General features: G+C 46.9%; 1 protein-coding gene and 1 long non-coding RNA gene across 2 annotated transcripts in view; one reads left to right on the plus strand and one right to left on the minus strand.

Moving 5' to 3' along the window:
• Window positions 1-1,847: 1,847 nt before the first annotated feature.
• On the minus strand, window positions 1,848-7,135 carry TRIL (TLR4 interactor with leucine rich repeats). Its single transcript, XM_045495179.1, has 2 exons — window positions 4,156-7,135; window positions 1,848-3,513 (listed from the first exon to the last, which is right to left on the minus strand). The coding sequence occupies exon 1, from the start codon at window positions 6,614-6,616 to the stop codon at window positions 4,172-4,174; it is 2,445 nt and encodes an 814-aa protein (XP_045351135.1). The 5' UTR covers window positions 6,617-7,135; the 3' UTR covers window positions 1,848-3,513; window positions 4,156-4,171.
• Window positions 7,136-19,553: 12,418 nt separating this feature from the next.
• LOC123606626 overlaps window positions 19,554-21,849 on the plus strand; it is a 30,613-nt gene continuing 28,317 nt past the window's right edge. Inside the window, exon 1 of the long non-coding RNA XR_006716395.1 lies at window positions 19,554-21,310. This is a non-coding gene — a long non-coding RNA (uncharacterized LOC123606626). The remainder of the gene's footprint in view (window positions 21,311-21,849) is intronic.

Raw genomic sequence — 21,849 nt, forward strand, 5'->3', positions numbered from 1 at the left:
TATTTGAGAGAGCACCTGAGAGCAGGAGCAGGGTAGGGGCAGAGAAGACAGGGAGGTCGAATCCCAAGCAGGTTCCTCCGTGCTGTCAGCACAGAGCCTAATGTGGGGCTCGATCCCACAAATGGGGGGATCATGACCTGAGCAAAAACCAAGAGTCGGACGCTTAACCGACAGAGCCACCCAGGCGTTTTTAAACTGAAATAAGCCTCAAATAAGCTTCTGTATTGAGAAGTTGAGGAAAACATGACCAGATACTTACAGGAACCCAAATGTGAATTTCCCCCAGAGCAAGGGTTCCGTATTTGTTCCTCCCAGGTTTGCTGTGACCTTATACAACACAACTTGTGTAAGAATTGACTGTTAGAAGGAAACACATCCTACTCACAGTGGTAGTTGGTTTTGAGGACTGAGTAGGGGAAGGAGCTAGCACTATGAAGCTTTGGTCAATTTGAAAAAAAAAAAAATGTTACGGATTTAGAGTCACAAGACGCTGTTGTTGGAAATGCTGGCGCATGACAATTTATTTCCGTCTGGCACCTGATGCCATGTCACAGCCAGATTATAAAGCCACATTTCTGTGCCAGTAAGGAGTGATCACCTGTAGCTTAAAATCCCTTAAATGGATGTAATGAGATATTTAGCTATTCTGCCGCAAGACAAAGCAACCAGGTTAACAGGAAGCTGTATTTCCCCCCTAATGATTTCAACAATAATGTAAGTATAATCTCCAAATCCCTCAGTCTCCCATGTAAGATGAGTAGTATTTGCCACATGATAAGGATGAAGTGACCTGAAATCCCTAAGGGGGGGGGGGGAGCATTTGTTCACGCAAAGTATTCTTTTAAGTAAACTAAGTAAAAGGACACTGGGAGATGCTGTCATTCAGTTAATGAGAAGCAACGCCATTTACACATCCGTAGTTCCAGTCTAAAAGATGAATGAACTTACGCCAAGAGTTTAATAAATATACAAAAGTTTGCTCAAATACTAGTATATTCACCTTTTTTTTTAATAATGAGAAAGAAAAAAATAATGAAATAAAGAGAAGCATTTCAAGAGCTGTCCTTCCATATTAAATTACAGAAGAGCCTCGACAAACCAGAACAAAGGGAAGGGTCACGGAATTTCATCATCTACAGTTTCTGATCGGTTGGGGCTTAAGCAGAAATGCCTTGTCCGGCAGTGACATTCCTACAATGTATCGTACAATACTTGGTTGCCCGGGCATAAAATGCTGCTACTAATAATCCATCTAATATTTTTGAACACCCGTCTTAGAACTGGTGCTGTCCAATGCTTTTTTACTCACTTATTCCTCAAAGTGGCAACGTGAAGTCAGGACTCTGGACTCAGGACCAGACGGCTTCAATGGCTCTTTAAATGAACACTCCTACCTCATGCGAAGTTTAGTCTTTTTTCTTTAGGAATCTTATCTTTTCATAAACTTTGTAATGACAAAAATGACCTCCAGTTCAAGATAGCTCCTTCTTATCATTGACCATGGGAGTCAAAGGGCTTGACTTTTAATTCCAATTCCTTTAAACAGCTGAGGCCTGCTGAGACCCAATCAACTTGCTGTCACTGGTATATTAACAGCGTTTTCATATCACAGCTCACCATCACTTTTACAGTCATCTTATTGTTTCTCTGGGCACCAAGTCACCTATCTATTCCTGAAAAATAGAGTTTGTACGCTACCGTAGAAATGGCAATTAAAAATCACTGAACGAGGACAGATAGACTTCAAGCTCATGTTTCATTGTCATCGATCACAACTGCTGTAGAAAACCACAGCGGATCATTATGAAAGCGTATAAAATATTTGGAAACTCCGACCATAAAACATCTCCATTAGCAAGTGGGTTTATTGACATAACTGAACATAACAACATATAACATTTATTCATTTCCCACCGAAAGACTTTCCAGTCGAACTGTTTTCACATAGCTTTTACTGTTTTTCCGTGAAGTATTTTCAGTGATGTTCTGCTACGAAAGGGTGGGTGGTGGGAAGGTCCAGAGGTCTTTTCCAGACTTTCAGTGGGGCTCAATATTTCACTGCTGTGCAAAGGAACAGCTAAAAGATGCCATCACTGTACAAATGCAAAACTAGGGGCACCAGGGGTGCAAGATAGCCCGGAGGTTGCAAAACAGAGTGAACGACTCCTCTCCTGCGTACTAATAGGCTCGGGATCGGTCACAAGCCTCGGCAGCAGAGTAAGAATGACAGCCTCTTTCCTGTGGTTGGTCAAGTTTGGGCCCCACAGATACGACTATCAGAGAAGCAGCTGTACTTTAAGTGGTCTGGACATTCACTCATCTGAACATGAACACAGATCAGTTCATTTAGATGCCTGGGTCCCTGCTCAGCTGCTGGGCCAAGGGCAGGTTTGGCTCAATGGACCAAACATAAAAGGAGAGCCCTGGGGAAGGACCCCCGGTCTAGGATAGATTCCCTGAGTCATCAGGACCATCAGGGGCGTTAAGGCCCTAAATAGAAGATTCGCTGTTAGCCTTAGCACCATTGCAGTCACCTCCACGGCACCCCACTGCCAATAAATCCATAACCATGGACAGTATAACCGTGCAGATCTTCTCTGGGACCGCTTTTTTAGACCACACACAACACTGCTAATGTAAACCAAAGCACTACGGTTAGTGATAAACATGTACTTCATAAATATCAGGGGACCAAAGTGTCCCAAATAGTTGAAAACGACGGAGGAGCAAATAAAGGAGCCTAATCCTAAATTTAAAGCAAAACATTTTAAAAGAAATACTGCAATTAGTAACTAAACGACAAGATTTAATAACGTGGTACAACGCTGGGTAGGGGAGGGATTAACTTGCAAAATATATAATTATTTCACAGTGAGGTTTAAGTACTCCTAACAACCTTCTGGCTTTAGTAGAAACAGACAACCACTGATGTACACTTTTTCACACTTTTCCCGATAATTTCTTCCTCTCTATTTTATATAGAGTAAGACATTGCTGTGATTGAATGTCACGCTATCAATTGACCATCACCTTTTGCTTCCTTGCTATTAGGAAATTACCTTTATCACTTAACTGTGCAACCCCAGAGAAGCAGGGCACCCTCAACTGCGTGTCACTGATAAAAACACGAGAAGTACCACATCGTATTCATTCCAATCTGGACACATTGTCAGAGATGCGGTTAAGTGAACTAGAAGGCTGCCCTTCCCTGCGGGATCATTGATTACGCACGCATTAGTTAACATTCTTTTATCAAGTTCTGGCACTGAAATTTCCTTCTGCATATACAGGTTCAGAAAAACAAAATTAAAAAGCCACAGGAGCAACCCTGACAGAGAAGTCTTGCACACAGCCTTCTCCTGAGAAAGTAGGTCACCTTAGTTAACCCCAAGGTCAGCGAATGTTCTTGCGGTGTTAATGTTAAAAAGAAAATACTAGTTGAACCACTCAGCTCAACTAAAATAGTCCTTGAGTTTATTGTCAGTTTGTTACATGGCAGAGATCTTCACATTCCTGAAAGAAAAAAAAATAGCGTCTCTGATTATTTAAACATTAAATTATCCTGAATGTTCTATTAACCAACATGAAAGAGTTCCTCGGTGAGTGTGTTAAACTTTACCACCTGTTTACAACATCACCTTCTTGGCCGACACCGCCAGACCAGTGCAGTCAAGTTGCCAAGCCTCCTTTGTAATACTAAATAAGTTCCTTTTTTCCTTAAATAGAACAAAACTCTCGTTTCACATTGAACAAACAAAGAGCATGCACCCAAATCTCTTTCTGGCCACACTGGGGGCAAAAGCACCCTTTTCTACCCCAAAGGGGGACAGGCTCTTGTATCACAGTGCTACAAAGGCCATTGCCACAGCTGTGCCAAGGTCTTCCTGTAGAAGAAGGCTTCCCCCCATCTGAGCTCCATCATCCATTTGTCCCCTACTCTTGGCCTTGACCAAGTACCACCCATTCACTTCATGAGCGGGTACTGGGGACTGGGGGTGGCGAGGGGTTGCCGAATCGGCTTTCCCTTTGACTCGTCCGGCAAATGCACAAAAGGGGGAAAGGAGAAACTCTGATAAAATGAGATCTCCCCTTGAGGTGGGTTGAGGGGTTCCATGGAAAGTGGCTCCTCAAGGCCAAAGAGAAGGTTTCCACAACCTCAGAGGCTCTGGATCTAGTCAGCAAATCGCTGCAGAAGATGATCTTCCCGTCTCAAACTGCCACCTGTGCCGCCGCCGCCGCTGTCCATGAAGCGGTCGCAGGGGAACTCGATGAGGTCCGCCTCGCTAAGAGCACACACGGTGGTGCGCGGACGGTGGGACTGGAATCCAGAGAAGTCGGCGGACACCCCGGTGCCCATAGAGCGCAGGGGACGTCGGGTGGAATACATGTGTCTAACATGCACAGGGGCCCCACCCTTCCGCCTAGCCCGCAGCTTCCTCCGCAGCCAGCGTGACGCCCAGGCCGCCAAGGCCAGGAGCACCAGCAGTGCGTTGACGGCCAGCAAGACCAAGGTCAGCAGCTGGTAATCTACGCTGCTCCGGCTCCCAGGCTCTGGCAGGGTGACCAGCCCAGCGCAATGGTCACGGGGGGCCACCGGGCAGACCCGACCCCCGAGGACTCCCTCGACGCACACCAGGTAGGGTGTGTCTCCGCGCAGCTCGCGCAATGTGGCCGAGTCGCTGCGCTCTGGCAGGTAGACAAAGCGGTGGAACTTAGGCTGCTGGCCAAAGCGGTCGAAGAGCAGACGAAAGCGCGCGCCGCCCAGCGGCGGGGGGCTGCGGTGCTGGCGCACGGCCCAGCGCACCGAGGCGCTGTCGGCGCCCACCGCCTCCACCGTCAGGTTGCACAGGATGAACTTGTTGAAGTCGCACGGGTCAGACACCAGCGGCGGCAGGCCGACCCCGCCGTCGGACTGGGCGGTGCTCTCCTGCTGCTGCGCTGCCAGACGCTGCTTTGCCGCGCGCTGCCAGGGGTCGCCAGCGGACGATGGCGCAGAGACGGGTGCGGCCGTCGGGGTGGGCTCCGCATGGGCAGCATCTGCAGGAGTCGGAGGTCCCCGTTCGGGCTTCTGAAGCAGGTCCAGAGGGTGTGGCGCCGGGTCCGCGGCAGCAGCGGCGGAGGGGCCCGGCTGCTGGAGGCCTGGGCCCCGTCGGCTCAGCCTCAGAGCGCTGCGGTTGCCCAAAAGCTCCCTGGCGGCCCCATCCCAGACCACCCCAGGCAGAAATCGCCCGCGCTGCTGTGGCTGCGGCTGCGGCTGCGGCGGCAGCTCCTCCGCGAGGCCACCTGCAGGGGGCGCCACCTCCTCCCCGGCGGCTGTGGGCAAGGGCCTCCGCAGCCCTTCCGCGGTCGGGGAAACTGAGGACGAGGGACTCGCACAAGACCCGTTCTGCAGCTGCTGGTCATCCAGGTAATCCAGGTACTTGCCCCGCAAGGCCGGGGGGTGGCGACACTGCACGAAGACCGTGAGAAGACGGCCTTGTGAGTGCCAGTCGCCCATCCAGCGCTTCAGGCCCCGCAGACGGCAGTCGCAGGTCCAGCCATTGCCGTCTAGATCCAGCCGGTAGAGGGCCGGGCTGGCAGCGAAGATGTCCCCGGAGAGAGCGCTGAGCGCGTTGTCGCGCAGGCTGAGCTCGCGCAGCCGGCCCAGGTGGCCAAAGGTAGTGGGGTGCAGAGCTGACAGCGCGTTCCCGCTAAGGTCCAGCGCCTCCAGGCTGTGCAGAGGCTCCAGCAGCTCCACGGGCAGTTGGCTCAGCCGATTCCCCTCCAGGCGCAGCTCGCGTAGGGCCTCCAACCCCCAAAAGGCCTCCGGCGCGAGGTGTGAGAGCTGGTTGCCCCTGAGCGAGAGTAGGCCGAGACGAGGCAGGTGCTGGAAGACGCGCGGCCCGAGGTGCTGGAGGCTGTTGGCCGAGAGGATGAGGGTGGAGAGGGAGCGCAGCGGTGCGAAGGTGGCTGCATGGCGCAGGGAGGGCTGCAGCTCGTTGGCAGAGAGGTTGAGGAAGCGCAGTTTGCCCAACTGGGCAAAGGCGTTCTTGCCCAGAAAGCGGATCCGGTTGGACTCCAGATGTAGGTAAAGCAAGTTGCCCAAGGGGGCGAAGACCGCGTCCGGCAGCGCCCCCAGGGCGTTCCCGTCCAGCCTCAACTTGACCAAACTCTCCAGGCCCTCGAAGGAGCCGCGGCTTAGGCGGCCGATCTCGTTCCCGTTGGCGTAGAGGATGCGCAGTTTGCGCAGCGGGGCCAGAGTGCCCGGGGCGAGCGCCTGCAGGAGGTTGTTCCCCAGGTAGAGCTCCTCCAGCCGCGAGAGCTTCTCGAAGGTCTTGGGGTGCAGAGCGCGGATCTGGTTGTACTGCAGGTCCAGCCGTCTGAGCTGCCCCAGGCGGTGGAAGTCGAAGGCCGTGATGTTGGTTATGAAGTTGCCGCCAAGGCTGTAGGTGAGCACGTCCTGGGGGCTCGGCAGCGAGCTGGTCTTGGGCACTGCGCGGAGCCCCCTATTGGTGCACAGGAGGTGCTGGGGGTGCTGGCAGTCGCACCGCTCTGGGCACACGGGCTGGGCCCGCGGCGGGAGCGCGAGGCAGCCGTACACCACGAATAGGAAGCGCACGGCGCGGGCAGCCTCCATCGCCGCCCGTCCTGCGTGCTGCGGCCGGATCGTCCTCTTGGCCCGCCTGCTCTGTGTCTCCTCTGCATTCCCCTTGGCCTGGCCAGAGTCGCTAAATGGCCTCTTTCGGACTCCGCAGCGCGGTCCAGCCCCTCCTCCGCCCTTTGTCCGGTGGCTGGCCCGGGTCTCTGCAGGCGGGTTCCCCCAGCCAAGTCAGGCGGCGCGGGGCGCTCCGGGAGCTCCGAGTGCTACTTGTTGCATTTCTGCACAAAACTGTTTCTCCGGGTGTGCGTCGTGGGGCGGAGGGAGGGAGGGAGTCAGACCTGAGCTTTTTGTTCGCAGCTGAGTCCGGAGAGCTGGATTCCCTGGCACGGATTCTCCCCGCCGAGCGGATTCCCCAGCTGCAGGCGGGAGCCCTTCCAAGAGCTCCTCGGGGCGCGGCTTGGCTGCTGTGCCCCGGCGGCTCGGCCCCCGCAGCTCGCGCCTCCTGGCTCTCGGTCCCGGACCAGGAGCGCGGCCTCGGTGGAACAGCCGGGGGAGGAGCCGGGGGTGCGCAGGCTGCGTCCGGAAGGGACCCAAGTCGGCGAGTGGCGGGCAAACCGGGCGGAAATTCGTTCTTCCCACACTCTGCCCCCCGGGGATGCAGGCGGAGAAAGAGGAGACGGCGGAGGGAGGACAGACCCCGACAGGGGGAGGAGGAAACGCTAAGTGGCTCCGCGTCTGGTCAGCCCAAGCCGGGGACGCCGAGTAAGAAAAGTAGGGATTAAAAACAGCTGTACGGGTCGGCCCTGGACGCAGGACTGGGGGCGGGGGTGGATTACCGGGCCAACAAACGGAATTTGCAGACAGAGACCTTTTTATTTTAGATGAGTACACCAGGCATTTCGGAGCATTGGGAGCACGGATGCTCTTACTCGTTTTTAAGTCCCTTGCTCTTCCAGGTGCCAGAAGTTCAGGCAGCACGGACTGCGCAAACATTCTGTAAAACGTTTAGGGCAGCACCCCGTTGGCTACAAAGAGCTGTCGGTGGGCTAGAAGAGGCCAGGTCAGCCCCTTCTGAATGTTGGGTGTTTGGATTTTTGACGTGGCTGTCCAGGTAGCCCAGGAGAGGCATCGCCATCTTTAGGGATCTGAACCGAGTATTCGCTTGGCCCTGCTGTAGGTAAGAGCCTGGAGAGTCTCAGAACTGGTTCTACCGCCGTGGAAGTGTTTCTGTCAGATTTTGGTGATTTAGTCCCATTAATCCTCCTCCAGTCGTACAGGCCTTGGGGTAGGCTCTGCACGTGCGCGCATATATATGTATAAAACCTTCATTGACCATCTGGTAACTGCTGCCTGCGGGGGTGGGGCCCAACCCCTTGATGCCTGGGACTTCTAGTGATCTTCAAAATCTTTAGACCCCAGAAGTTCTCAGGCCTGGCTTAGTGGCGGGATGGGGGGAGGGGGCGGGGAATCTTAGCACTTATCAATATAGAATGGAGCATTTGTCACTAGCTCCTTTGAGGGCAGCCCCTGCTGAGAATGAGGGTGGGCAAGGAATAGCTGTTTTAGTATTTGTTCATGCAGACTGCCTTGCTAAAAATAAAGGCCTCTTCTCTCCCCCTCCCTGCCCCAAATGTTCAGCAAATGTGATTTTAAGGACCTACTGCGTGAAAAATTAAAGGAGACATATCCTCACCTCAAGAGGCTGACTAGTAGGGAGGGCATAGAAAAGTTGAGTAATAATAGAAGGCAGTAGTAAGAGAAAGCCCTTGAGGTGCAAGGTGATTTTTAGTAATGCCGGTGTTTGGCAGTGACTGAGTGCCTCATTTAGCCTCGTGTAGGCAATTGATAGAGACAAGTTCTGAATTTAAGGAAAGAGATCACTGGCTGCATGGTCAGCGAAGACTTCTGGGGAAGCAGGGTCCCGGGAGATGGGTGGAGGAGAGCTAGCGGGTGGTCAGTATGAAATGCCCCTTCGGGGCACAATGAACAGACCAAGTTTGTGCTGTGCTTTGAGTTTTCAAATAAAGGATGAATGCGGGAAACCAAGTTTCTGTCTTAACAAGATAAACCATAGATTGGTTTTTAGTTCTCGTTGTGAGAAACTTCTGAAACCTTTTTAGGTCTTGACTCTAGGCCTCTTTAGGAAGGTATGGCGGCCCTAGCGGGTGAAACCCAGGCTGGCACAGTGTAGCATATGCCTTCCTGTGTTGGGCCCCAGAAGCTGTTAGGAGGACTTTCAGAAGTCCTTGCTGGCAACCGAGGTTATCCCGTTGTTTCAGAGGATAGCATGGTAAGAAGCTACTGGCTTTCAAAGGGAACCACTGGATCTAGCTGGGATGGAGCCATGACAGCATTTGCTTTGAGTCTATGGTGTGAGGACTGCACACACAGCCATCAGAGCAGAGAAGAGGTTGGAAGCTGAGAGAGGTGTAACACAGAAGAGGGAGATGCAGAGATCAGACCCCATCCCTTTGCATAAGCTTCCTCTCCTCCTGCATCTGCAGAAAACTTGCAGAATGAGGGCAGGCAGCGTCCCATCAGAGGACCTCTATAGTCGGACTAATCAGTCACTCCACTTGAAGTGTCTTTCCTTTATAGGTGCCTCTAAGGAAGATTTACAAAGTCATCAGATCGCTGCAGATGTTCAGTATTTCTCAGTGTCTTTGGTGTTATTGCCCGGCATTTAACACTCCTTCCGGTAGTGCTGGACTGCAGGTAGAAATACTATCGTACATGGTTTATGTCAAAAGACAATTGCTTTTCCATAACGTTCCATTTTCTTGAAGTAATCCATCTGCCACCTATAGTTAACCTTGCTTAAAATAGATATAGTGTGCCATACTTCAAACAAGTATACACAGCTTTTGATAGGTGTTGCTTGTGCCCTCAGTCAGTTTCAGTAAGACTTTGAAATCTACAGATGAAGTGGTAAGACATACGGGGGCTCAGCAGATTAATGCTTTCTGAAAAAGCGTGGTTACTGTCTTTTTAACAAACGTTTCCCTTTCTAGAGGCATGTAACTTGAGGTCAACTTTAAAAATGAATGACATTTAAATCCTTCAGAGTGCATTTATGCCATATTCCTATGCGCCCCCCCCCCCCCCCCGTCCATTTCTGTAATGCTACACGGTTCAGGTGTTTGATTTATTTTTAGACCATCTCTCTCTTCCAGGAGTTAAAACAGTATTTTGCTTGAATTCGGCAGTACCTAGAGCCCCTGGTAGTGAAGAGCTATCATAGCAACTCCAAAACTGCATTTGCTTTGAATGCTGGTTGATCAGGCAGGAAGAATTTAGTGAGACTCTACCAAGTGCCAAATCCCAGGGTGCGACAGCTCAGTGGGGAGGCTGATGGGCAAGGAGCGGGTGTAGCACCGAGTGAGAAGCATTGTGGGAGTTGGGGGGGGGGTAGCTATAGGAGTCCTGAAGAGGGCACCTGGCCTGGACTGAGAGCTTGAGGAAGGTTTCCAGAGGAGGAAAGTGCTGGGAGCCTGCAGATCCATGCGAGAGAGTCCCTTAGGAACCTCCAGATCTTGTCTTTGTTGATGAGATTTTTTTGACATTTTTTTTTTTTTAACAGTATCACACAACTTCACTCATACAAGGACTTCCAAATAAATATTCCCTTACTCCTTTTTAAGCACTTCTGCAGGTAAGGACTTCTACGTAAGAAACTGACTTCATCGTATTTGTACTGCAGCATCAAGAGGCATCTCTGCTAAATAAAGCAGGTGCTCTACAGAGAAAATGTTATCTGTCTGGTTCCTGACTTCTAGAACCTTGAAATCTGTGACAGTGGGTTTGTGTGGAATGGGGTGTGCAGTTGATAGAACATCCAGACCAAGGTGTTCACTTACATGAAATATACCTAGGTATAGATACAATGTATAGATACTCTTGGTAGTCCTGTAGGGTAGGGGCCCCCTGGGCCCCTTGCCCCCCTTGGATCCTGCACTTTAGAGGGCTTTGTTCCAGTCCTCCTCTGGTTGTGTCCCTCTCCAGAAGAGCAGGATTCCAGGCTTCCAAAGGTATGTGCCCACCCACAACCCATATCCCCACTCCTGCTCAGGGTTCCTGGGACCCTGGAATTTCCTATTCAACTGCCTAAGGCTGTGAAGACCTTTTATCCATCTGTCCTCCCGGGGGCTGATGATGCCACAAGTGGGTATATGCCTCGGGCCAAGTGAAGGCCAAAAGGCAGCTGTGCAAAAAGAATCTGGAGGTGTGAGCTGGGATTTCCCGTGGCATGCCTGGGAGGCCACTGAGAGACTGGGTAATGCAGGAGCCAGAGCTGAGAGGAGGAGCTGGGGACCAGGGATCTCCTCTCACACTCTAACCCTGGGCTTCTCGAATATTAGAGACAGGCCCGTCCACATGTAGCTTTTGGGGAGGGAAAAAGTACATATACTTGGATTTACAAAGAAAAAGAGAAAAATAACAGGAGTTTGAAGGAAAGCGTTTTCTAACATGTAAATTCTACTTTATTGCAACATAACCTATACCCAGTTTTCTATAAAAAGCAATGCTTTTTAGCAAAAGCAAGGACATTGTTGTCTCCGTTGAAATGCCTATCTCTTAACTATGTAATGCCTTTGTTTATGGATGGATCCAGGCTTGATCATGTTCTGGGGGATTCAAGTATTGATTATGCTTAAATGTAGAATTTGGATAATCGCAGAAGGGATTGCTGTGGATAATCCACAGAAGGAACAGAAGGGAATGCTGTTCATGAGAGAAACAAGAGGTTTGTCATTTCGCTTTTGGAGAGCTTGCCCTTTAAATCTCAGGCGCACCGCTGGGTGTTTGCAGGGGTCAGAAGCATAAGCAAGTCTGGGCTGGCTCCATGACATGTATGTATGGTGTAAGCGTTCTTGGGCATTCTTGCCCAGGCCTGGGATCTTCTTGGGCTTGCCAGGGATGTGCAGTGCTTTCTTCCCAAGCAATCTGGGGTTTCCTTGACCTTCATTCAGCTGTAGAGGCAAGAAGGATTCCAGGCCATGTCTTCAGTAGCCCCTGGACCTGGTGCCAGTTGACCCAGGCTGTTCTGGGGTGGGAAGGGTTAGGGGGAGGAGAGCTGTGGCCGAGCTCCCTGCTGCAGGGAGAGATAGACCGACCAAGTTCTGCTGGAGAAGTCTCCCAGAGCTTGCTCAAGGCAGCCTGCAGAGAAGACAGCTGTTGCCTCACCCTGGCTCAGCCAGCCCGAGACAGGCAGCAGGGCCCCTGACATGGATGAAGCAGGAAACCAAGAATCCCCAGTGATTCTTTTTTTTAAGTTTATTTATTTATTGAGAGAGAGAGAGAGAGAAAGTGAGCGTGCACTCAGAGAAAGTGAGGGGCAGAGAGGGAGGGAGGAAGAGAGAGAATCCCATGCTGACTCCGTGCTGTCAGCACAGGGCCCTACTGGGGGCTCCATCCCATGAGAGATCATGTGAGATCAGGACCTGAGCCAAAACCAAGAGTCCCACACTTAACCTGCAGGGCCATCCAGGCACCCCTTGCAGTGGTTTTTTGCATTTTATCAAACAGCTCCCCAACTCTCTTTCTCTGTCTGAGTGAGCCTCATCTTAGTTCCAGTCTGAGAGGCAAGTTTCTTTGCCTTGGGGATTAGGAATGTGAAGAAGAGGACCAATGGGTTACAGTATATCTGCTGGGTTCTCCACGGCCCCCAACCTTAAGCAAATAGGAAGGCAGATTCCTGACTAGGTATCGGCTTTACTAAATCAGCATCTCCGGGGGCAGAGCCCCCAGGTGATTTTTGTGCACACTTAAGTTTGAGAAAACCAATAGACGGTATTTCTAAGATACCTGCTTATGAATGGCTGGTTGTATTATAACAACATCAGTAACGATGACCGCACTTATATAGTGCCGGCTGAGTGCCACGCAGTGGTGTAACGTAGCTTATTCACAGCTACCTTGTGAGGTAGGAACTATTGTTAACCCATTCTACAGAGGAGGAAACTGAGGGGCTTAGTAAAAATACAGGATCCTAGGCCCACCCACAGAGGCTGATTCAGAACCTCCAGAATAGGGCCTAGGGATCTTTAGGTAGCATATTCCCACGTATTTTCTTAGGTATTGTCACTGAAGGAGAATTCTTACGGGCTTTTTCAGACATTTCCGTGTCTCCTCTGCTAGGAACCCAGGGGTAGAAAGATGAGGGAGACCTCTTTCTCTCCCTTCTGAGAGCTCAGCACGGCTGGAGAGTTGAATGTATATAGGTGATAATCCGGGAAGGTGGTGCCTTCATAGATGAGTACGATGAGCACCATTTGCTGGAATGGCAATTACCTTTTGCGAGGAAAATAGTAAAGAACTGAAGCCTTTGTAGAAAATACCAGCCCACGTAAAACTGTATGTGTGTAAGGCCATTTGCAAGTGACTGCTTCCAGCACCCTAGATTTTATGTTCAAGGAAAATCCTCATCCATCAGTTCAAAGATGCCAGAGTGTTTGAAACTGACATGCAGAAACAGATTGCTTTGCTACAAGAACTACAGTCAACTGTAGGCACTTCTGGCAAGTTAAAAAAGGAAAGGCGGTTGTTGGCTGAGTGTAATAACTTAAGAAATAAGGCAAATCCACATACCGTTTATGGCTGCAGGATAGAGTTTGTTTTTGTGTAACTGAAATTTTAGAGCGCTAATCCAATGATGTCCTCCCTTGGATAGAATGGAGTCAGTAGCCTAAGGAAATGCTTTAGGTATAAAAGTGTCTCTTAATTCCTAAATACCAAAATATGTGTCATCTCGAGGAACCAGACTTATAATTGTATTTTATGGTACAGCTTTCCAATATTTTCTTATTTGGGTTTCTTCACACTACAGTAATAACATTTATTTAGCAATTTGTGTCCCCACCCAGCTGGGAAGACAGCAGCCTTATTTTGCCTCATTTTTGTGGTACTCAGCAGCTGTTGTTGACTTATCAGAGAGTTTTCAGAAAAAATCTAGAAGAAAAAAAATTTTAGTATTAATAGCTGTTGTCTCTACGTGGTAAGAAAACGAATAATTGTTTACATTCTGTTTTTTTTTGGCATTTCCTGAATGATGTACGATCATCATGTGTTGCTTTGAAATTAGTTAACAAATACTTTGAAAACAAAATTGTAAAAAACAAACCTAATATCTGGTTTTGACCTCAACGTAAGTCTCCTGAGGCAGTCAGGTGAGGATATGAATATATCCCAGTTTGGAGGAGAGCGTGCTAAGAATTAGAGAAGTTAGCTAACTTCTGGAATGATCTAGCACTATAATAATAGAGTGCAGACCACAGTCTAAGCCGTTGGCTTCTGACCTCAGGTTTTTATAGTTGGACCTTGCTAGGCTCCCTGTTGATACATGCCTGTAAGTACAACGAATGAAGCCAGTTCAGGGTGATATTCAAACACTTAGCAGCTGGTACAGTAACAGCACCAGCCAGACAGGTTTGGCACAGCCCCAGTCAGGACAGAAGGATGCCACGAGCAACCAGCCCAGCATGCCAGTGCCCACCAGCTGAAAGGAGACTTGCCTGTACTTGATTAAAGTTTTTGAATGGTGCTTTAGACATCCATCCCTCTCTCTCTTTTTTTCCCTTAATAACTACATTATTAAAAACGATCTGCTTAAGGCTTAGGCACAATATAATCAGTAACCATGAGAAACAACACACAAAGCCTTCCTGGGTCCAAGTTCTTCCAAATTGCAAACTTGCCTGGAGCGCGTTTCTTTGCGCTCCAGTCTTCACAGAACATTGGCGAGAGGGTGAAGTCATCGATTTTCACAAAACCTGAGTTTTGTTTTCAACATATAATTCAGAAATTCTCTCCCCTTCTCTTCAGTAAGTTGATGGACACATCTGAAGGGAATTCAGTTCAGAAAAAAAGTACTATTTTTCTCACAACTTGATCTGAATTGTTATAAATAACGGCTTACAAATATTTGTGGGGGGGGCACTTCTTTTGAAGAGTATCAACTTCAAGGATTAGTAACCCATCCTGTCAGTTATCAGTGATTTATTTTCAAAGCCTGGATGCACACATGTCAAGCCCCCGCCCCCCATCTGTCCCTGAGCTGCAGGTGTCTCCTTATTCTAATGTCACGTATTGGGTCAAAATCAGGGAGGCAACTTCATAGCCATGCCGCTGAAAACTGTGGCTCTATCCTGGCAAGAAACAGTCTGTCAATCTCAGCAATGGAAATAATCTTGGACAGTCAAATAATTGACTATATACAGTGTAAATACCCTCAAAGTGTTTGCAGATTTCATCAAAAGACCAGATGTTTTTTACTCAAGACCCGGAACATGGCAGTAAAAGAAATTAGAGGAAGGGAGTACCCATCCCCTTTTTGGAGTCTCTGTAATTTTCTATAAAGATTTGCACTTTGATTATGCTTAGTAGCACCATATGCTGGAGTGAGATGCAAGAACAAAGGTTCCAGCCACAGTACTGGAGCCTTGCTGTAGGCAGGATCACATATTTCTGTTGATAGAAAGCTAATGGATACATAGGACACTCCTCCAACTCCCGTGCCTCCCTATTTGATTTCTGAAATATAATTGATACATTGCTAATGTGAACGTTCTGAGCATCCTTTTCATTGTCTGCTATAATACATTGTGGGTTGAAAAAGTGGTGGTTACCACTGAAAGATATGTAGAACTACAGAATTTCCAAAAGCTTACTGTACATTGTCAAGTTTTATAGTGTGTCTGACCGTAAAATTTTGGGGAGTGAGGGGTTGCTGAACGCCGCTTTTCTTTGGCTGGTAAGAGGACATTTTTTTTTCGCACTCTGCTTTATGATCCCAGTGTTCTACAGTGAGCCTTTGTTTTTGCAGTTAAAAATCTTCCTAAAAATGCATATGATACCATATTCAGTCTTGCTTTACCCATTGTCCTGACATGTCCTTCCTCCTTCCTTGTGACAAACGTTTTTGCTTCTAAACCTCTTTAAAAAAATCAATCTGGGTAATGGAAATAATCTTGGATAGTCAAATAATTTACTGTATACAGTGTAAAAACCCCTAAAGCGTTTGCAGATGTCATAAAAAAGCCAAACATTTGTCATAAACTACCCATGTGATGTGTACGGGCTGAGCAGAAGACGGAGTCCACTGGCTGGGTCTCTGACCTTGAGCCACGTCAGTCTTTCTGATCAGTCGTTCATTTTCTCATTTATATGAAGGGACAGATCATACTTGCGCAATGTACGCGTTTGGGGAAATGTATGGGAAAGTGCTTAGTAACTACCAGAGTTAGGAAAACAAGATTCTCGCTAACATTTCAACCTCATGCAAGTCTTCTCTGTGAGAATCTGTGGCCCTCCAGGGCAGGACCATGTCTTTTGCATGGCTTTTCGGTGTTGCAACGCTCAGTGGGGCCTTTTCTTAAATGTTTTTTTTTTTTTAATGTTTATTTATTTTTGAGAGAGAGAGAGAGCATGAGTGGGGGAGGAACAGAGACAGAGGGAGACACAGAATCTGAAGCAGGTTCCAGGCTTTGACCCATCAGTACAGAGCCCGATGCAGGGCTTGAACTCACCAACCGTGAGATCATGACCTGAGCAGAAGTCAGACACTTCACTGACTGAGCCACCCAGGTGCCCCAAATGGGGCCTTTTCTTAAATTGCGAGTCTCTAATAAATGTTCAGTTGAGCCAAAAAGTAAAGAGGAGGAGGGCACATTCCAGGTAACCGTTCTTCTATCTTTCCTGGTAAGTTCTGTTTCTGTCTTTTCATTGTTTCCTTGCTCTACCCCGGGCTGCCTGGGCTCAGAGCACTCCGTCTTCAGCCTCAGGTTCTTCCCGAATAGCTGTATGGACAGGCCTAGATTCTGGGCCATCAGTTAGCTCACACGGTGAATCACTTGACCACTGTGGGTGTCATGCTTTATGAAGTGTGGTTATAACACATCAGCGTTTGCCCGGAAGGTTGTATCATCAGTAGTAGCCTTTGTGAAGTTAAAGGATTATGAGGGGGAAAAAAAAGGAGTTCTGCGGTCAGCATGGACCGTAAACCACGTCTCCGTCTTGGAGAGTCACGGTGCAAGATAGCATGTTCAAGGCTTTGGGAAATACTAGAGAAAACAAGGAAATGGGGGTTGGCAGGTAGGACTATTAACCTACAGTGAGAAACACTGGATTAAAATGATCACTAAAATCTCCTCCAGCTTGAAACATTAAGGAACCCATGGACCATTATTCAATATTACTAGAATGTGTTAAAGGTAAAGTTCTTTCAATGTGATGTTCTATGTTGAGCTTGACTGATCTCGACAACTCATGGTATCCGATTGGCTTAATATGACTCCACGGTAGGCAGGATAACATATACCGAAGTTGTCTCCTGTCTCTCACAGTCCTGGAAAACTTGTTTGCTTTGCCCCCATGTTGTCAAACTAGGAAATGATTAGACATTTGTTTCCATCAGGATACGAGTGGTAGAAACCCATAGTTGTAAGTACCGTTTGGCATATTGACAGTTCTGGGCTTAAAAAGCTGTTGATGCTTCAAAGATATTGGTTAGCCACTGTGTTAACGCTGATGGGATGTTTCCTGGAAACCTAGCCATTTGGTGAAAATTCCAATAATGAAATCCTCAGGCTAATTCCTCTAGTATCCTTGGGTGTCAGAAACTCATTGATGATCAGTACATGACTCTTGTGATTCCCCTAAGTAATGGGATATAAGTACCAGCTTAACTAAAATTCCAGAGTGGTTTTCCATCTGAAACAGGTGGCTACAAACACCTGCCAGAATCACAACCATTACCGACTGGCATTTACAGAGTGTTTATTGTGTGCCAGGCACAGTTCTAAGCCCTGCACAAGTTCAATAATGTAATCCTGCAACAACCCCACGAGGAAAGTGGAAGCAGAGAGAGTTTAAATAACTGGCCCAGGTCACACAGCTAGTTAGTGACAGAGCTAGGACTTGAACTCATGTTTTATGAAAATTGTTGTTCGTACTTTACACATGTATCTTTGACCGTGGTGTCCTCGTCATCCCTAGAGTCATTTTTTGGATATGTAACATTTTCCAGAATATAGCTAATGGTGTCATTTCTCCTACATTTATTAGCCACTACTCCTTAGTGAAGAAGAGCTCTCTCTAATTACATTAGATCTATTTGGTTGCCCTGAAAAACATTTCAAACCGGGGAAGCAGGAGAAGTGCTTCTTCCTTGGCCAATTCTCAGAGGGAAAAATTGGTTAATAACAGCCTCAGTGATGACCACTGATTTCTGCTTGTCTCTTTTCGAGTAGCATTATGAACTCCTAGATTTTCATGAGATCAGTGTGTTTCCACAATTTTTCTGTGTGATTATGCTACTAATTTGATACATGTTCAGGTTTGCTTTTTAGTTCTAGGATTTTTTTGGTTGTGAATTTTTTTAGAGTTTAATAAAATACAGCAAACTTACTTCAATTGAATGCCTTAGTTGTAATTTTTTAATGGTAATGCATTTATATAATTCAAAATCAAAACTCTATGGAAAAATATTCACAAAGAAGTCCTATTTCGGGGTGCCTGGGTGGCTTAGTCAGTTAAGCGTTCAACTTCGGCTCAGGTCATGACCTCAAGGTTCATAGGTTCGAGTCCCGCGTTGGGCTCTGTGCTGAGCGCTCAGAGCCTGGAGCCTGTTTTGGATTCTGTATCTCCCTCTGTCTCTCTGCCCCTCCCCTGCTTGTGCTCTGTCTCTCAAAAATAAATAAATAAACATTTAAAAAAAAGTCTATTTCTACCCCTGCTCCCTCTACTTTGTTTTTCTGTCCTTCTACACATGACCATATTTTATTAGTTCCTTATTTATATGTCCATTCTACTGCAGTTTTTTTTGCATATATATGTATGTGTGTGTGTGTGTGTGTGTGTGTGTGTGCGTGTATGTTGATATATAGCTTTAGTTTAATCCTTCCCTTCTTTGTACACATACCCTTGCTTTTTAAAAGTATTTTCCACTTAATGATATATATTCCGGAGATCTCTTTATATCAGTACATACAATCCTTCCTCATTCTTTCTTTACAACTTCTTAGAATTCCATTGTGTTGGTATACTGTGGTTTATTTCAACTAGTTCCCTGTTACTGGATATTTGCATTCTTTCTAACCTTTTATTATTGCAAACAGTGCTGCAGGGAATAAACTTGTGCCTTTATCTCTTACAGTTGAGCAGATAAAAATGTTGGCAGATTCCTAGAAGTGGGATTGCTTGTTCAAAGGGTTATTACATCTCTTTCTTTGTATTTCTAGATTATCCTCCAAGTACTCAATGCTTTTTTTTTCTAATCTTTTTTCTTTTTAAAAAAAATTTTTTATTTATTTATTTTTGAGAGAGAGAGAAAGAGAGTGCATGCACGCAGGGGAAGGGTGGGGCGGGGGGGGGGGCGGTAATCCCAAGCAGGCTCCACACTGTCAGCAGAGCTGGACATGGGGCTCGAACTCATGAACCAAGAGATCATTACCTGAACCCCAATCAGGAGTAGGACGCTTAAAGGACTGAGCCACCCGGGCGCCCCAAGGGCTCCATTCTCTTAACTACTTTGCTAAATTGCTTCTCAAAAGTCTTGATCTTGTCACACAGGTGAGCAGATTTTAGAAAATGCTGACAACACTAAGGTGAGTAAATGGAGCAACCAGAACTCATGCACGTTGCTGGTGGGCGCATAAAATTATACATTCGTTTTGGGGAATCGTTTGGCAGTTCATTTATAACATTAAATGTACATTTATCCCATAGCCTGGAAAGATCACCTCTAGGTATTTACCCTAGAGAAATGGAAATATGTTTTTTTAAAAAAACGTTAGGAAGAACATTCACAGTAGCTTTATTTCTTTTTTTTTTTTTTTCTTTTTTTTTTTTTTTTTTTTTTATTTATTTTTGGGACAGAGAGAGACAGAGCATGAACGGGGGAGGGGCAGAGAGAGAGGGAGACACAGAATCGGAAACAGGCTCCAGGCTCTGAGCCATCAGCCCAGAGCCTGACGCGGGGCTCGAACTCACAGACCGCGAGATCGTGACCTGGCTGAAGTCGGACGCTCAACCGACTGCGCCACCCAGGCGCCCCACACAGTAGCTTTATTTCTAATAGCCCTACACTGGAAACAACTGAAAGGTCCAGCAACAGTTAGGAAGATAGGCACATTATTATGTATCTATGCCATGGAATATCATTCAGTCATAAAAGGAGATTACACATATTGATGCATGTAATAATGTGGATAAATCTCAAAATGATTATGTTGAGTAAAGGAAGCCAGACACAAAAATGTATATACCGTGGGTTCCATTTATATGAAATTGTAAAACAGACCATGCTAATTTATGGTGATGGAAATCGGAATGGTGTTTGCCTCTGTGAATGGTGGGAATTGACTGGACAGGATTCCATTGAACTTCCTAGGGTGATGGCAGTATTCTATATTTTGATTGAGGTAGTGAGTACACCCAGTGTATACAATGATCAAAGTCATAACAGAATGCTTAATGTCTGTGCAGCCCTTTTATTGTATAATGTAAATTATACCTTCAGTCTTAAAAATGTTTTCCTCAGCAGGACTCTTGAAGAAGTGACGGCCTTCTTCCCTCATCATCTCCACCCTGGGTACACTCTTGTTCTGAATCTCTTAGTACTCTACCTCTCTGGCCCGCACTTACACTTGAGTACCAATGACTTTTATAGGCTCATGTCTTAGCTCCCCAGTAGGTGAAAGCATCCTACAACAAAGTTATGATTGTGTTACTTCACTATTCTTTACAACAATGGTTGTCAACCTAGGCTGCATAATGTTAGACTCTCCCTGTGCCTTGGCTTGGGCCGCCATAACAAAATGCCATAGACGAGGTGGCTGAAACAACACAGATTTATTTTCTTACAGTTCTAGGAGCTGGAAGTCTGGGATCAGGGTGCCAGCCTATCTGGGTTCCTCTTGTTGGCTTGCAGATGGCCGTCTTCTCACTGTGTCTCACAGCTCTCTGGTATCTGTTCTTACAAGGATACTAGTCCCATCATGAGGGCTCTGCCCTCATGATATCATTTAAATCTAATTACCTCCCAAAAGCCTTGTCTCCAGATACCATCACATAAGGGATGAGGGTTTTAACATATGAATTTGGGGGAACACATTCAGTCCTTACCACTTGGGAAACGTTAAAAAATCATCTCCAGACGTTCTCATACAGTTGATGTGAATTGGAACCTGGACATGTATATTTCTCTGAGGTTCCTCTATAATGTGCACCCAGGATTGGTGACCGTTGCTTTCTACCTTCCTGTTCAAGGTGAGGTCTAGGAAATAGCAGCGACAGCATCACCTGGGACCTTCTTAAAAATGCAAGATCTCTGGTCCCATCCCAGGCCTGTGAATCCGACTCTGCGTGGTAACAGTATCCCCTGTTGATTCGTAAAGTCTGAAAAACACTGGTCTGCAGCCCCTTGCATCGACTTGCATACAGGTATGAGAATGCTCCATCAATCATTTCCTGTTTGAATTCAAGATGAACATTTTGTCAGCGAACTGAATTTCACCTTTTCTCATCTCGGAAGCCTGTCAAGTTGTGGATCTTGCCTACAAATAATTGCACCGCCGTGTAAAGATTTCATATATAGCCTATATATCATTGTCTATTAGCAAACAAAAAAGCAGCAAATAGACCCAACATTAAAAACAAAATCTTAATGTTTTTGAAAATATACGACCATCCCAGCGATTCCATCACAATGAATGATGACCTCCTTAGCTTCAGGTGAGCTTTAAATTGATAATGAAATTGAATATGTACTTGTGTTCCAGCCGCAGAAGAGAAGTGGCACTTAACACAGAGCATGAATCCTGTGTAACTAATAAATAATTCAGTAAACCAGGGAAAGAAAAAACACACAAGCTTAAATAAATAGCAGAGAATCCCTGATGCTTAAGGTTGAGAAACAAGAGGATTATTATATATGATGCTATTAGGTAGCACAGAGTGCTGGTTTTCAAAAGAGTTGATTACGATAAGTATGCTTACTACTAAAAACATAGGAAGGAATGTAGTCTTACTCGGTATTTCAGAAGGCAGTTCAAGGTCTTGTCATCCATCAAAAGCTTCGATGTGGTCTTCAATATGAATGTGGCTCATGAAAGTACTAAACAAGAGATTCCATGCTGACAGACACTAAAAATGATGAATTTCTACTTTCCCTGTTCAGAAGTACCTAATGGGCACAGTTCTTTATTTTTAAGGACTTTTCATTTGAGTACCTTTATGTTTAAAATACCCTCTTAATTCAGTAGGGGTGCGTT

This window comes from Leopardus geoffroyi, chromosome A2 (genome assembly GCF_018350155.1).
Source record: "Leopardus geoffroyi isolate Oge1 chromosome A2, O.geoffroyi_Oge1_pat1.0, whole genome shotgun sequence".
Classification (NCBI taxonomy): Eukaryota; Metazoa; Chordata; class Mammalia; order Carnivora; family Felidae; genus Leopardus; species Leopardus geoffroyi.